The sequence below is a fragment of the Vespa crabro genome, chromosome 7 (assembly GCF_910589235.1).
Source record: "Vespa crabro chromosome 7, iyVesCrab1.2, whole genome shotgun sequence".
NCBI classification, from domain to species: Eukaryota; Metazoa; Arthropoda; class Insecta; order Hymenoptera; family Vespidae; genus Vespa; species Vespa crabro.
In genome coordinates, this window is record NC_060961.1 from 6,444,165 (window position 1) to 6,457,500 (window position 13,336).

A 13,336-nucleotide genomic window follows, 5' to 3' on the forward strand; every position below is an offset into this window, starting at 1 on the left:
TATATTATAATTTTTTACATATTAATTAATTAATTTATTTTTCATTGTTGTTACATAAATTAATATAAATTTTTAAATCTTATTATTATTATTATTTTTTTTTAATTTTGATAAGATTTTAATAAAAATCAATTTATAAAAATTTACAAAATAATAATAATAAAAATATAAAATTTCTTTAATAAAAAAAAATTCATAATAAATTTGACCTATTGGTAATAATAAATTCTATCTATTATAAATAACAATATTAATTAATTAATAATTTTATTTGCATTAATATATATAACTATAATTATTAATTCTGTTATAGTCAAGAACGGTGGATATCGAAAGGACCGATAGCGGTGTTGGGTCAGAAAGTAGTCAAGCTAGTAGTACTCGAGGTGTGGCAAGAAGATGGAGAAGCGGGAACGTTTCGTCCGGACCAGGAAGTCTACTTAGCGGAATACCGCAAGTGATTTCCGGTGATACGAAACTCTGTGAGGATTGTGAACAACGTTTGGATCCTTTGATAACGGACAGGTAAAAGACCAGATGTTATCATCCTTCTCAACAATTTCAATGAGAAAATTGAACTCTTAGAATTTCTTTTTATATCTCAGGATTAGATTTTTATCATGTTCATTCCGTTTATAATAAATTTTCCAAGTCAAACTACAAAAAGGTATCATTTAACACTATGAAAGAGTGTTATTTGTTAATTTTATTCTACTGTTAGATAACTAATTAGCACGTTGTTAGCTCTGACGAGACGTTACATTTTCATTTGGTAAAGAAAAAAAAAAAAAGAAGAAAAAAGAAAATGATTGGAAAATTTTTCTTCTCGAAGTCTTATTATTTTCTTCATTAGAGAGATTAAATTAGATGACATGTTGGATGTAATACGCAGGAACTAACGATTAGATCGTATTTGAACATTTTAAAGTGTCGATACTCTTTTTGCTAATGTTTGCAAGTCAGGTCACATGACAAACTGCTTTCTCCTCTTATTTGTCATTCCTTTTATCGGTAAAGAGCGAAAGTATCCTTATCGGGACGCATAATTCATCGATAAATGGTGCAAATGATCAAGCGAAAGTGATTTTGATTTTGAATTTCACAGACAAGCATACACTCTCTCCCTCTCTTTCTCTCTCTTTCTTGCATAATTGAAAAATTGACATTTTCCAGAAAGGAAGTTATGATTAACTGGTTTATTTATTTATTTATTTTTTTTTTTATTTTTGCTTTTCCAGTGGAGTCGTTTATGCACCCTTTGTATGCAGGAAGTGTTCCAAGAAAAGAGCCGAACGGAAGGAGATCATTACAGAGATTGTTGAGACCGAACAAAAATATGGCAGAGATCTACAAATTATTCTTGAAGAATTTCATCGTCCGATGCTGAATGCAGGTCTTCTTACGTCTGAACAATTGTCAGCCATCTTTCTCAATGTCGAAGAATTATTAGAACATAATCTTGTTCTCGCTGAAAAGTTGAAGGATTCTGTTGAATTTGCTCAGGTAATCTTTATAAAAAAATATATATATATATATTCAATCTAACGCGTTCCATATAAACTTGATATAAGATTATTGCAATTTTATTGCATAATTTTTTGTATTTTATTTTTATACATATATATATATATATTTTTTTTTTTAATATTAAATCGATCGATATTGCATACGTTAGAAAAAAAGGAAAAAAGAAAATAAATTAAATTAAAAACTTTTTAAAAATTAATTCGTTCGTAGAGAATAATTAGACCATATTCACTTTTATTTTTATAAAAATATCAACAATTTACTAATAATATTTTTTGGATAATATAGGAATCGGGTGATGAAGATCTTTTAACAGTAGACGTCGGTAAAATATTTTTGGAATCGGAAAGGATGCTTCATGCATTCGAAAGTTATTGCACTCGACAAGGCAGTGCAAGTTTGCTTTTACAAAATTTAGAAAAGGAAAAGGAACTTCTTCGTATTTTTTTGAGGGTCTCTCAAATGGAGAACACTGTTCTACGTAGAATGAATCTTAATTCTTTTCTAATGGTATAGTATATTTTTTTTTTATCATTATTGAATTGTCAATTTTATGAAAAAAATTATTTTCAGGTACCAGTTCAAAGAGTAACTAAATATCCATTATTATTGGCACGATTGTTAAAAGCTACGCCATCAGTCCGACCAGATATTCAAGAAGCGAAGAAGAGACTCAAACAAGCTCAAACTAATATAGAATTGCATTTAGAACATATGAATGCTGTAAGTAATAATAATATTTATTAATTAAAATTAAATAATTATAAATAATTAAAATTAAAATTATCAAAATAATTAAAATAACCGGTCTTGAGTTCGTTTTCTTTCCTTTTCTTTTTTTTTATATGTATATATAATTATTAGAATCTGTCGAGAATTATATTGTTAACTTATAAATAAATAAACTTTATAGGAAGCCAAGGATGTTACGTCTACAAAATTATGGAGAAGAATTTCAATTATACAAAATGGTAGACGATCAACCGGCGAGCAAGATATGGTTAACATCAAATTGAGAAAGGTAAACAAATATAATTAAAATTTTATAAAAATCTAATAAGAGAAAGTTCAAAATTAAATATTAACAAAATTATCAATTCGAATAAATATATGAAAATTTTTTTTTCTTATTTTCCTATTTTTATTCGAATAGATGGCTGTAGAAATTTTGGAATGGGCTCATGAAGAAGCAAGATTTGTTCTGGAAGGTCGTCTCTTGGTTGCTCAACCAACGGACAATAATTGGAGACGAGGTAGAACTGTCAAGCTATCTCCTGTTACTGCCATGCTTGTTACAAATGGCAAGGTAAATTTAAAAGATAAAAAGATAAAAAATAAAAAAGAAAATAATAAAAAAAAGGAGAAAAATGAGAGATAAAAAAAAAAGAAGAAGAACCATGATAAATTTCAAATAATAGAAAAGATTCTCATATCTAATTAGAAAATAATTTTTTCAGCCAACCGTTGAATATTTGGAATTCAATGATGATTCACTTTTTCCAAGACACATAGGTATCAAAGATGCGACTTTACTTTTGGTGAAAGAAAAAATTGGTCGTTATTCTTTATTACGCGTAAGTAGATAAAATGAATGAATAATCTAAATCATTAATTAATTTATTATCCAGTCACAATATGTTCAAATAATATTTATAGGAACCCTTGTATCTCGATAAATGTATAGTATGTTGTGAAACTAATCTAGAGGATTATTTTGAAATACAAGAATTGTCTTCCAAGGAAACGTTTATATTCAAGGTAATATTTAATCGCATTATTTTTTTTTTCTATCATGTTTATACGATAAAAAGATCAAATCAAATCAATTCTCTTATTAATTATGTCATAATAATTATAACGATAAATTCATTTTAGGCTGAGGATGGCGCCAGAACGAAAAGATGGTGTAGAACATTGCAAGCTCATGCACAATCTCTTGGTGCTTGGCGCAAACGTCGTGGAGCTTTACCTAATATCATGATATGCGGCGTTGCTAGAAATTAATAGAACAAAATCACAATTAATTTGAATAAGGCGAGAATAATATTAATCACAAATTACCAAATTATTGCAAATTAGTTACACAATTTTTTTTTTGCGAAAGAAAAGAAAAACGGAGGGAGGTGGAGAGAAAAAAAGGCAAGGAATATATTTCTCCAAAGTAAATTATAAATTAATCAATAGGAAAATTTGCTTTACGATGATTTCCACTGCACTTCGATATATTGTCGAAGAGCAATCAGAAAGTCTTTGAAACTTTTGATTTAGTCTATATTATTGACTAAATCGATTATCGTTTCATTTTCTTTTTTTTCTTTTTTTTTCTTCTTTTTTTTTCTTTTGTGTGTATGTGTTCGATTATACAGTACGTTGCAGAAACTCAAGTTTCCTACGTAACTGTAATCATAATAGGACGCAACGATTTTCTTTATCGATTCCTAACTAATATATAATCATAATTATATAATACATATAATATATGAGATTTCTTTTTTTTTTTTTTATTTTATTTATCTTACCCGTATTTAAAAAATACGTGTAAGATAACACGTATATATGTATATATATATATACGTGTATAAAACTATTTAATATTGATAATTATTATTATTTTTATTATTATTATGATAATATATATATATATATATATATATATATATATATACACGTATATATTCTTATAATTCAAAAAAAAATGAAGAGTAGCTGTGATATCAACCGGTGTATTGGGTATTATCGTTTCGTTATTAATTTCGGGAACCATGGTACAAAAATCAACATTGCATCCTCCATGATTACATTTATCAAAATTCGTCAATTACTGGCAATAATATCGATTTTGAGGTAATAGGGTTTTGCAAAGTTCTGAATGAAAATGTATGAGAGCCGATTTAATGTGTTTCTGAGAAAAAGATTATCGTTAAGTGTCTCTTATGTTTTCTTTGTTCTTCTTTTCTTTTTTCTTTTTCATTTTTTTTCTCTTTTTTTTCTCTTAGTATTATATAAAATACATTTCTCTCAAAAAAATTGAATGATACTTAACAGTATTTTACTATGGCTAACACATCATTAATGAAAATTGTACATTGTACTATAGTTTTATTTAAACGCTAAGCCATATTCATGTATATAAGTGTATATTTTATACACGTACGCTCTTTTAATTGAAATTATAAAACAATTGTAATAAACTACATCTTGCGACTAAATAAAATAAAACATGGTACATATATACGAATCATCTTTTCTAATCCAATTACATTTTAACAAAATATAATATACAAATTATGATGCTTGTCATTCTATAATATCATTAACAGAAAAAATTTCAGTATATTTTTTGTTAAGTATTCGATGCGATGCACGATGATCGTACGAACTTATCTCAGGATGTTTTTCTATTATATATTTGTAAGCAGTTGTTATTTTATCAATATCCTCGACAGTAAGTTTTGTTGGTCTAATCATTGGATCTAAGTCACTTAATTTATATACCAAATTGGAAAGTTCTTCTCTACAATATTCTGGAAAAAGTTTTCTACAAAGGAGACAAAAGTTTTATAATTTCATTCGAATAAATTTTAATACTGGTAGAATATAAAGAAATATATTGAACTTACTTGACACATTTGATACTGTATTTTTGTCGTGAATTAAAAATATGTCTTGTTACTTTTTCAAAAATATTAAATTCATGTTTCGTACGTGGCTCTTTCAATGGTTCAAAAGTTACAACTCCTACGTCTACATCCGGTTTTGGAAGAAAAGCTTTTCCTTCAGACATAAATAAAAAAGAATAGATGAAATCAATCTATTCGCAATTAAATTAAAAATTAAAATAAAAAGAAGTTCGAAGTATTATGTTATAATTAATTACCTGGAATAATAGTACAGAGACGTGGTTGAGTCCATGCTTGTGCCATCACCGATAATCTACATCTTTGTTTATCAAATGGTTCAGCTACTAAACGTTCTGCTACTTCTTTTTGAAATGTTAATAACATTTTTGCCCTACCATATGTCCATGGACCATTATGTTCTGATATATTTTTAAGCCATTCAATTATTAAAATAGTCGAAACGTTAAATGGCAAATTACCAATTAAATGAATATTTGGAGTATCATCCATCCATTCCTTTTTTTCTTCCATAGGAAATATATCGTTCATACGTAAATTTCTAATATCTTCATATATAATATCCATTTGACCATTTACATGATAGAAAGATTCTGCTAACATATCTAATATTGGTTTAAATCTTTTATCTTTTTCCACAACTATTAATTTTTTAGGACCTTTTCTTATTATTGATCTTGTCAGTCCACCTGGACCAGGTCCTATTTCAACTACATGACTTCCATTAAGATTTCCAGCTTTCTTGATAATGTTATCGATAAGTCGTTCATCCAGTAAAAAGTTTTGTGACAAATGCTTTAAGGCCGATAATTTATACAATTTAATGATGTCTTTAATAGTTGGAAAAGGAGGTAATCTTATACTCAACATTTTTCTATATAACACTTGCAATTGTATTTTTATAAGACACTTTGTAGATAATAAAGTGTGAAATATATATTCAAATTGTATTATGAAATCAAGATTTGTTATATGGTTATAAATATATATATATATATATATATATATATATAATAATCGAGTCAACAAATTTTAGAAATAATTTATGCATTGGTTTGAGGTGGTATGATTACTTTCTCAGGTTCATTCAAATCATCTAAGAACTTTTCTTGCTTTACCGAATATATCGTATAAAAATAGATTGAAAAAACTGTACCTCCTAAAATACAACCGAGTATTCTATTTGATCGTCGTATTTTAATCAAATCTTTCACTCTTTCAGAGTTTTGTTTTTCTATCTCGTTCATTAAGGTAATATGAAGATTTTTTATTTTAGCACTATCTTTCTTCAAATCGACTTTAGGCATCCAATTCTTGTCCATGATTTGATCAGCTTAAAATAAAATATTTATTATATTATTTTCATATGAAATATTTCACTACGTAATTGTATTATCAAATTTAGATATAAAATATTTTGCAAAAGAAAATATACATATTATCAATGATTAATACAAATAAGAGTAATGAAGTCAAGTAAAATTTATTGTAAGTTAAAGAGAGGTTAGTTCGTTATATTTAATAGTAAAAACTTACGAAAGAATATATTGGTTACATCAAAGTTTTGATTCGATGAAAAACAAACGTAATATTTTATTTTAATATATATTCATGTACACTTTCAATTATATCATTGATCTTGAAAATACTCCTACACAATTCCTAATCGATAAGACGCCGACGAAGAATATTCCTTTTACTATATAACACATGTGCCTTATACTGCAAAGTATATAAGGACAGTTCTAAAAGTGACCGATATTTACTATATAGATAATACGTACAATATTATCCATTCATCGTACAATATACGAATATTACCGACACTCGATAAACTTTTATTATATTATCACTGATATTTTCGGTCGGTAATATAGATTCCTAAATAATTAAATTTATCTACTGTAAATTATTATTTTATAAGATAATACTGTACGATATATTTATTTTCTTTGAATTCAAAGGAATCGTTTCATAAGATAATATTTTAATATTCCTTAGAAGACAATTTTCATATTTCCTTAAATACCAACTATAATCGCAAGCTTTGATAAATGCTTTGACGTTATCGATTGAATATTCACTGCATAGATATTTCATCCACGTACATATATACAACATAAATATTGCTTGCATATTTTACGAGTATACCAGATGTTTCTCGATGCTGCTGGAATTTTCATAGAGCGATTAAGCGAGTGAGAGAGCGAAAGAGAGAGAGAGAGAGAGAGAGAGAGAGAGAGAGAGAGAGAAAGAGAGAAATGTAAAACTTGTCTACTAACCTTCTTTTAATAGAATACCAACGTTTAAAAATAGAAACAGTATTACAAGCTAAGAGAAAATAATAAAAAAGATAAATAGAAAAAAAGAAAAAAAAATAATAATAAAAGTCTATATAAAAAGAATCGAAGTAAGTAAATCATCCCTGGTTAAAATTTAAATTACTAAAAGGTATTTAATTCCCGTCAACTTTTGTTACAGTGAATTAAAGTAACGATGTATAGAATGAACCAAAAGTTTGTAGATAATTTTAAAAATTAATTACTCTTTTTCGATAATTTTTAGACTAATTTTATTTATTCTTTTTTTTCTTCTTTTTTTTTTTAATCTGAAAAGAAACTACAAGTTTAAGAACTTTTGGTCCATCCTGTACATATGCACACACACAACACACACACATATATATATATGTATATATGGAGATATATATATATATATATACAAACCATGTGAAAAGGAAGTCGAGGGATCTGTACAGGTTCGTTGTTAGCTTCGAGTGACGTCAATTTTGAAACTACGCAAACAGCACTGAAATAAGTTCTCTGAGTGAACACACCCTTATATTTATAGTATGATTACGCAGCATTCTATCTCCTCTTTCTCTTTCTCTTTCTCTTTCTCTTTTTGCGTAGGTCGATATAAAGTCTAAAGGGCATGCAATTACATAGGTATTCATTCAAGCACAATTCCATCTTTTGCTGAATAGACTGTAGTCTATCAACGACATTTTCCTAACCTCTTGGTGACTGTGCTGCTGTTACTGCTGCTACTGATAATGATGATGATGATGATAGTTATATAAGACTTTTGAAAAACGTAAAATTTAGATTTTGTTCGTAAACAAAATTGTGATGTTGTCATCATGATCTCCATTATCGTCGTTGTTTTGTAAATCTGTGCTTTCCCTCTTTCTCTCTCTCTCTCTCTCGCTTAATCGCTCTCTTTATCTATCTATCTATCTATCTATCTATCTATCTATCTATCTCTTTAACTCTCTTTCTCTCTCTCTCTCTCTCTCTCTCTCTCTCTCTCTCTTTCTCTCTCAAACTATTACAATACGTTAACGTACGTGAAACTAACTTAACAGATTTTGATTTGATTAGGTTAACTACGGTTTCGAGGACATTGAACCACTTCTAACCTAGAATTCTCGTAGTTACGAAATTTCTATGTAAATGCATTGTAATTATAATTTGATATTTCTGAATTATTATTTGTTATAATATATAAGTTTTCTAAGGATCGAGATAATTATTATATTAGAATTTATTCTAAAGAGAAAATACGAATTAAACGTTAATGAGAAACTACAGATTCCTTCTGCCATTTATTTACGTATATACATATATATATAGGTACACTCGTCGTGTACCTTCGTGTTCTTACGTAAAATTTCGTAAACTTTGTTCTCACGTGATCGACACTTAGAAGAGTGACGAGCAAACGAAAGGACGTATGACGATCCTTCTTAAAAGTTTTTGTCGAATTTTTAAATACATTGTAATTCATTTATTATTTCTTACATTACGAGGCTACAAGGTTAAAGGTAAATAGCTATCGTTTCTATAAGAGAGAACATTCGAATGAGAAATGTCGACATTTAATCATCAAACTCAATAAAAACTACCGATCATTCTTTTACTATATATTTACGTGTATATATATATATATATATATATATATATATATATATATCTAGTTCGTAGAAATTCGTTCGTACACATTCGTGTCCTTACGTAAAATTTCGTAAATTATGTCGGTATCATACATGTGACATCGACTCATGAAAAAAATGGCAATGATGATACACGAAAAAGAACGTTCGACAATCATTCTTAAGACTTCCTTTCGAAATCGTAAAAGTGCCCGACGGATTTCATAGGACTCGAGACGATATTTTTTATTTATGAGGACCGTTAAGGTACGTGGCAGTAGGGTAAAGCCTCAAGCAATATCTATGATAATACTCGATTGTCGTGTGACACGCGTTTTTACTCTAAAGTGCGCATAAACCATAGTAAGTACATATATATATATATATATATATATCATTAGGTGATGTATCCTTTGTTGTCTCGACGATGAACAAAAAATACGTGGGGGCAAGAAGTTTGTATGTATATATAATAAAAATAAAAAGAGGGAATAGAGAAAGGGAGAGTAAGTGAATGAAAGAGAGAAGAAAACAAGTGTGAGAAGTAAAGATACCTTAAAATGCGTTCAGCTTTTGATAATGTCGATTGTGAAAAAAAATAAAGTTTTCTTATATGAAAAGAGTGAAAAGAAAGAGAGAAAGAGAGAGAGAGAGAGAGAGAGAAAGAAAGAAAGAAAAAGAAAACAAATTATGGAACATTTATCTTTAGTTTTCTTCTTTTTTTATTGTCAACAACTTATCGATAGAGTTATCATATAATTTTTATTTGTCTTGATGTTACAATTTTTAAAGCCTTTCTCTCTTTCTCTCTCTCTCTTTCTATCTTATTCTTTTTCTCTCTTTTCCTTTGTTTCTCGATCGTTCGTTTATAGAAAACAAAGCGAAACAAAAGAAAATGAAAAGAAATTCCCCAAGAAAGTGGACAAAAAAAAATTCGTTTTATTTACGAAGCCATTGCAAATATCGTGCTTCTTTTTATTTTTTTTTTGTTTCGTAACAAAACGTTGCGACGATCGTTTATCAAAGAACGATGCGCGTGATATGAGTTTAGGTTAGATATCCTAGAGAATTCAAGAGTCATTCTTTAAGATACGAAAATACGAATATTTCGTTTCTTCTTGACGCTTATTCCTATTTCAAAAGAAAATCTCTTTTCCTTTTAAGGGACATACATTAAACAAATCGATCGTATATTTTGATATTAAATTATTTCGAATAAAATGGAATTTCTTTTTGTTTTCTTTCAAAGAGAGGATGTTTAATGGCTTTTAATCTCATTAGAAAGTTTAAAGAAGATACTTATTTCTTTTAGATACGTTTAATCTTTATCTCTCTTTCTCTATTTGTCTCCCTCTCTCTCTCTCTCTCTCTCTCTCTCTCTCTCTCTCTCTCTCACACTTATACACTCTAACATTATTTCCTTTTTATTCTGTTCGTTTATATTATTCGTTAGTTTTTTTTATTTTGAAGTTAGATGAGAAAGTTTAAGTCTTTAAAATCAAGCGTCATCGAAAGAAAAAGACAAAAGATATCTTATAACGAGTTAACACTTTCTTTATGTTTTTTTATTTTTGTTCTTAACTTTTATTTTCAATTAAACAACGAAGTTTAAGTCGAAAATTAATTAAATCGTCGGATTTGACAGAAGGCGAAAGAAAGATTAGTAATAACGAATTAATTTTGTTTTTCCTTTTTTTCTTTTTTTGCTTTTATTTTTATTTTTATTTTTATTTATTTATTTATTTACTTTTTCTTTTTTTTGTATTTTGTACACAGAGAATGCTTGGCAATCGTGAGGATAAACGTTCTATTAGAATTTGGAGAAGGAAAGTATTCTTTCGTCGGTAAGTTTATGTAGATTATCAAGAATAATATTATTATTATTATTATTGTTATTATTATTATTGTTATTATTATTATTATTATTATTATTATTATTATTATTATTATTATTATTATTATTATTATTATTATTATTATCATTATTATTATTATTATTATTATTATTATTATTGTTATTGTTGTTGTTGTTGTTGTTGTTGTTGTTGTTGTTGTTGTTGTTGTTGTTGTTGTTGTTGTTGTTGTTGTTGTTGTTGTTGTTGTTGTTGTTGTTGTTGTTGTTATTGTTATTGTTATTGTTATTGTTATTGTTCCTATTATTCTTATTATTATTATTATTATTATTATTATTATTATTATTGTTATTCCTATTATTATTATTATTCCTATTATTCTTATTATTCCTATTATTCCTATTATTCCTATTATTCCTATTATTCCTATTATTTCTATTATATCAATACGAAATAGAAAATGTTAGAAGAGCAAGCGATTCGTGCAAGTAATACGTCGCAATCGTTAGAAAATGTGCTCGATGAATTATTAATAAAGTGCAACGGTACTCTCTCATGCATAAGGTAATTTAGACCTTTATAAAAAGCCTTTACGGTCTTTTCGATCTTGAGAAAACATGATAATGGCCGAAAAGAAATGTTGAAGTGTAAAAAAAAAATAATTCTTCATATATTTTATTTCTTTTCTTCTTCTTTTTGCTTGGAACGCCATTTTATTATCTTTAAGTTCAGCGTTTCTCAAATTTGTTAGCACGTTTCGTTAAAGTGTATTGAATTAATTTTTTTCTTTTTTAGTTTATATTATTATTATTATTATTATTTTTTTTTTTTAATCTTTTAATCTTTTACTTTAGTATTTAATAAATTGCAGGTTTTATGAATATATTAAGTAAATTTGTTTGTTTGTTTGTTTTCTTTTTTTTTTTTTTTTTTCTTTCTGTTTCAATTCTCCCTATCGCATATTATTTTGACGATAATATTAAATAAATCAATTGCATCTTTTTCTGATAATTATTTCTGAATTTTATAAAATTCAATATCCTTTATATTGTTGATTATGAATGAAAATGATATCGAATGAAATATATCTGATATGTTTCGTCTGTGGCAAAATAAAAAAAAAAAAATTATAAATTGTATGTATTTTTTTTATTTAATTGCATGTATTATTTTTATTAAAAAAGAAGATATTTTTTATCGTATCGAATGGAATATTGATATTGAAAAATATAACAAACAGCTCGTTAATTATATACATATTTTTTTTTGTGTTTCATGATTAATTTTATTCTGCCTTTCAACAACGATCACGTGGGACTTGAATATATATTTCTTGGAGTAGGAGAACCCTGTTAACGAACGTAATCCGTTCTTTGACGCAGCAGTTACGATGACGCAGTTACGATCGATTTTGCAATTTGAAAGCTTTCAAACTGACACTGAAAAAAATACTGATTTATGTAAGCCGAATAAAGTCAAGAATTATGTTCATCAATAGATCGAGAATTAATAATTCTTGAACTATAAATAATTCTTTTAAAAATAAATAATTTTTATTTCCTTTTTTCTTTCTAATATAATGTCAGTAATATCAAAATTTCTTTTTGATATATCAAGAATTATTTCTGAAGAAAAAACAATTTTATCTTTTTCGATTAGGATGTCAAGTATTAATAACGATGTTACCTTTAAAATTTATTTAAAGAAATAAATTAGGAATTTAGTAATTTATTTAAAAAATTTTTATCTTTTTTCGTTGCGATATTTTATCGATAATTTCAATTTTTTGTATTAATGTATCAAGAATCATTGATCATATTCTTTTTTTGTAAGTAATTCTTAAAATGAAAAAATTCCTTTTTTTTTTTTTCTTTTGCATTAGTATGTCAACATAGATTTTGTTTTTTTAAATGATTTACTTTAAAAATTTGTATTTTCATTATGTTGCATCATTTTGTCAATAATGTCAATTTTTCTTTTTTTTTTTTTATCATGTTAGTGTATTAATTACAATTAATTATAATTTTACCCAGCAATGTATTTTTAAGTTTCTATTTTGTAGGAATATTTCGTCGAGAAAATCAATTTTTTATTTCACATTATTACATCGAACGAAGCAGATCATATTTCTTTTTATCCACAAAATTTTATTTCATATGAAATAATTAATCAATAGTAGTCATTTATCAATCGATAATATTTATAACAATATTTTTATTTAAAAATACAGAAACTGATGATTAACAAATAACAGTATTGTTTCAATTTAAAAAAATAAAAGAAAAACAATTATCTTAATTAATTAATTTATTATTTAATTAAGATAATTTTGTCTGAATAGAGATAATCTTATGGTCTTTATAATTGGCATAGAGAGAGTGAGA

At 26.5% G+C, this 13,336-nt stretch overlaps 3 protein-coding genes and 1 long non-coding RNA gene across 7 annotated transcripts in view; 2 read left to right on the top strand and 2 right to left on the bottom strand.

Annotated features, from left to right (window-relative positions):
• LOC124425541 overlaps window positions 1-3,541 on the top strand; it is a 91,730-nt gene extending 88,189 nt beyond the window's left edge. For all 4 annotated transcript variants that reach the window (XM_046966005.1, XM_046966003.1, XM_046966004.1 and 1 more), the window contains exons 6-14: window positions 314-525; window positions 1,239-1,503; window positions 1,816-2,037; window positions 2,101-2,250; window positions 2,441-2,548; window positions 2,681-2,833; window positions 2,985-3,101; window positions 3,184-3,285; window positions 3,403-3,541. In XM_046966005.1, coding sequence (XP_046821961.1) covers window positions 314-525; window positions 1,239-1,503; window positions 1,816-2,037; window positions 2,101-2,250; window positions 2,441-2,548; window positions 2,681-2,833; window positions 2,985-3,101; window positions 3,184-3,285; window positions 3,403-3,531 — 1,458 coding nt within the window. In that variant the 3' untranslated portion in view covers window positions 3,532-3,541. The remainder of the gene's footprint in view (window positions 1-313; window positions 526-1,238; window positions 1,504-1,815; window positions 2,038-2,100; window positions 2,251-2,440; window positions 2,549-2,680; window positions 2,834-2,984; window positions 3,102-3,183; window positions 3,286-3,402) is intronic.
• Window positions 3,542-4,397: 856 nt separating this feature from the next.
• On the bottom strand, window positions 4,398-6,057 carry LOC124425543 (mitochondrial dimethyladenosine transferase 1). The gene is made up of 3 exons (XM_046966012.1): window positions 5,405-6,057; window positions 5,148-5,301; window positions 4,398-5,065 (listed from the first exon to the last, which is right to left on the bottom strand). Exons 1-3 carry the CDS (start codon window positions 6,033-6,035, stop codon window positions 4,825-4,827), a joined length of 1,026 nt encoding a protein of 341 aa, XP_046821968.1. The 5' UTR covers window positions 6,036-6,057; the 3' UTR covers window positions 4,398-4,824.
• A 139-nt stretch (window positions 6,058-6,196) lies between these two features.
• On the bottom strand, window positions 6,197-6,898 carry LOC124425546 (cytochrome c oxidase assembly factor 3, mitochondrial). Its single transcript, XM_046966019.1, has 2 exons — window positions 6,702-6,898; window positions 6,197-6,498 (listed from the first exon to the last, which is right to left on the bottom strand). Exon 2 carries the CDS (start codon window positions 6,485-6,487, stop codon window positions 6,209-6,211), a length of 279 nt encoding a protein of 92 aa, XP_046821975.1. The 5' UTR covers window positions 6,488-6,498; window positions 6,702-6,898; the 3' UTR covers window positions 6,197-6,208.
• A 1,980-nt stretch (window positions 6,899-8,878) lies between these two features.
• Window positions 8,879-12,450, top strand: LOC124425503. The gene is made up of 3 exons (XR_006942523.1): window positions 8,879-8,991; window positions 10,876-10,943; window positions 12,295-12,450. It is a non-coding gene; the product is annotated as an uncharacterized LOC124425503 (long non-coding RNA).
• The last annotated feature ends 886 nt before the right edge of the window (window positions 12,451-13,336 follow it).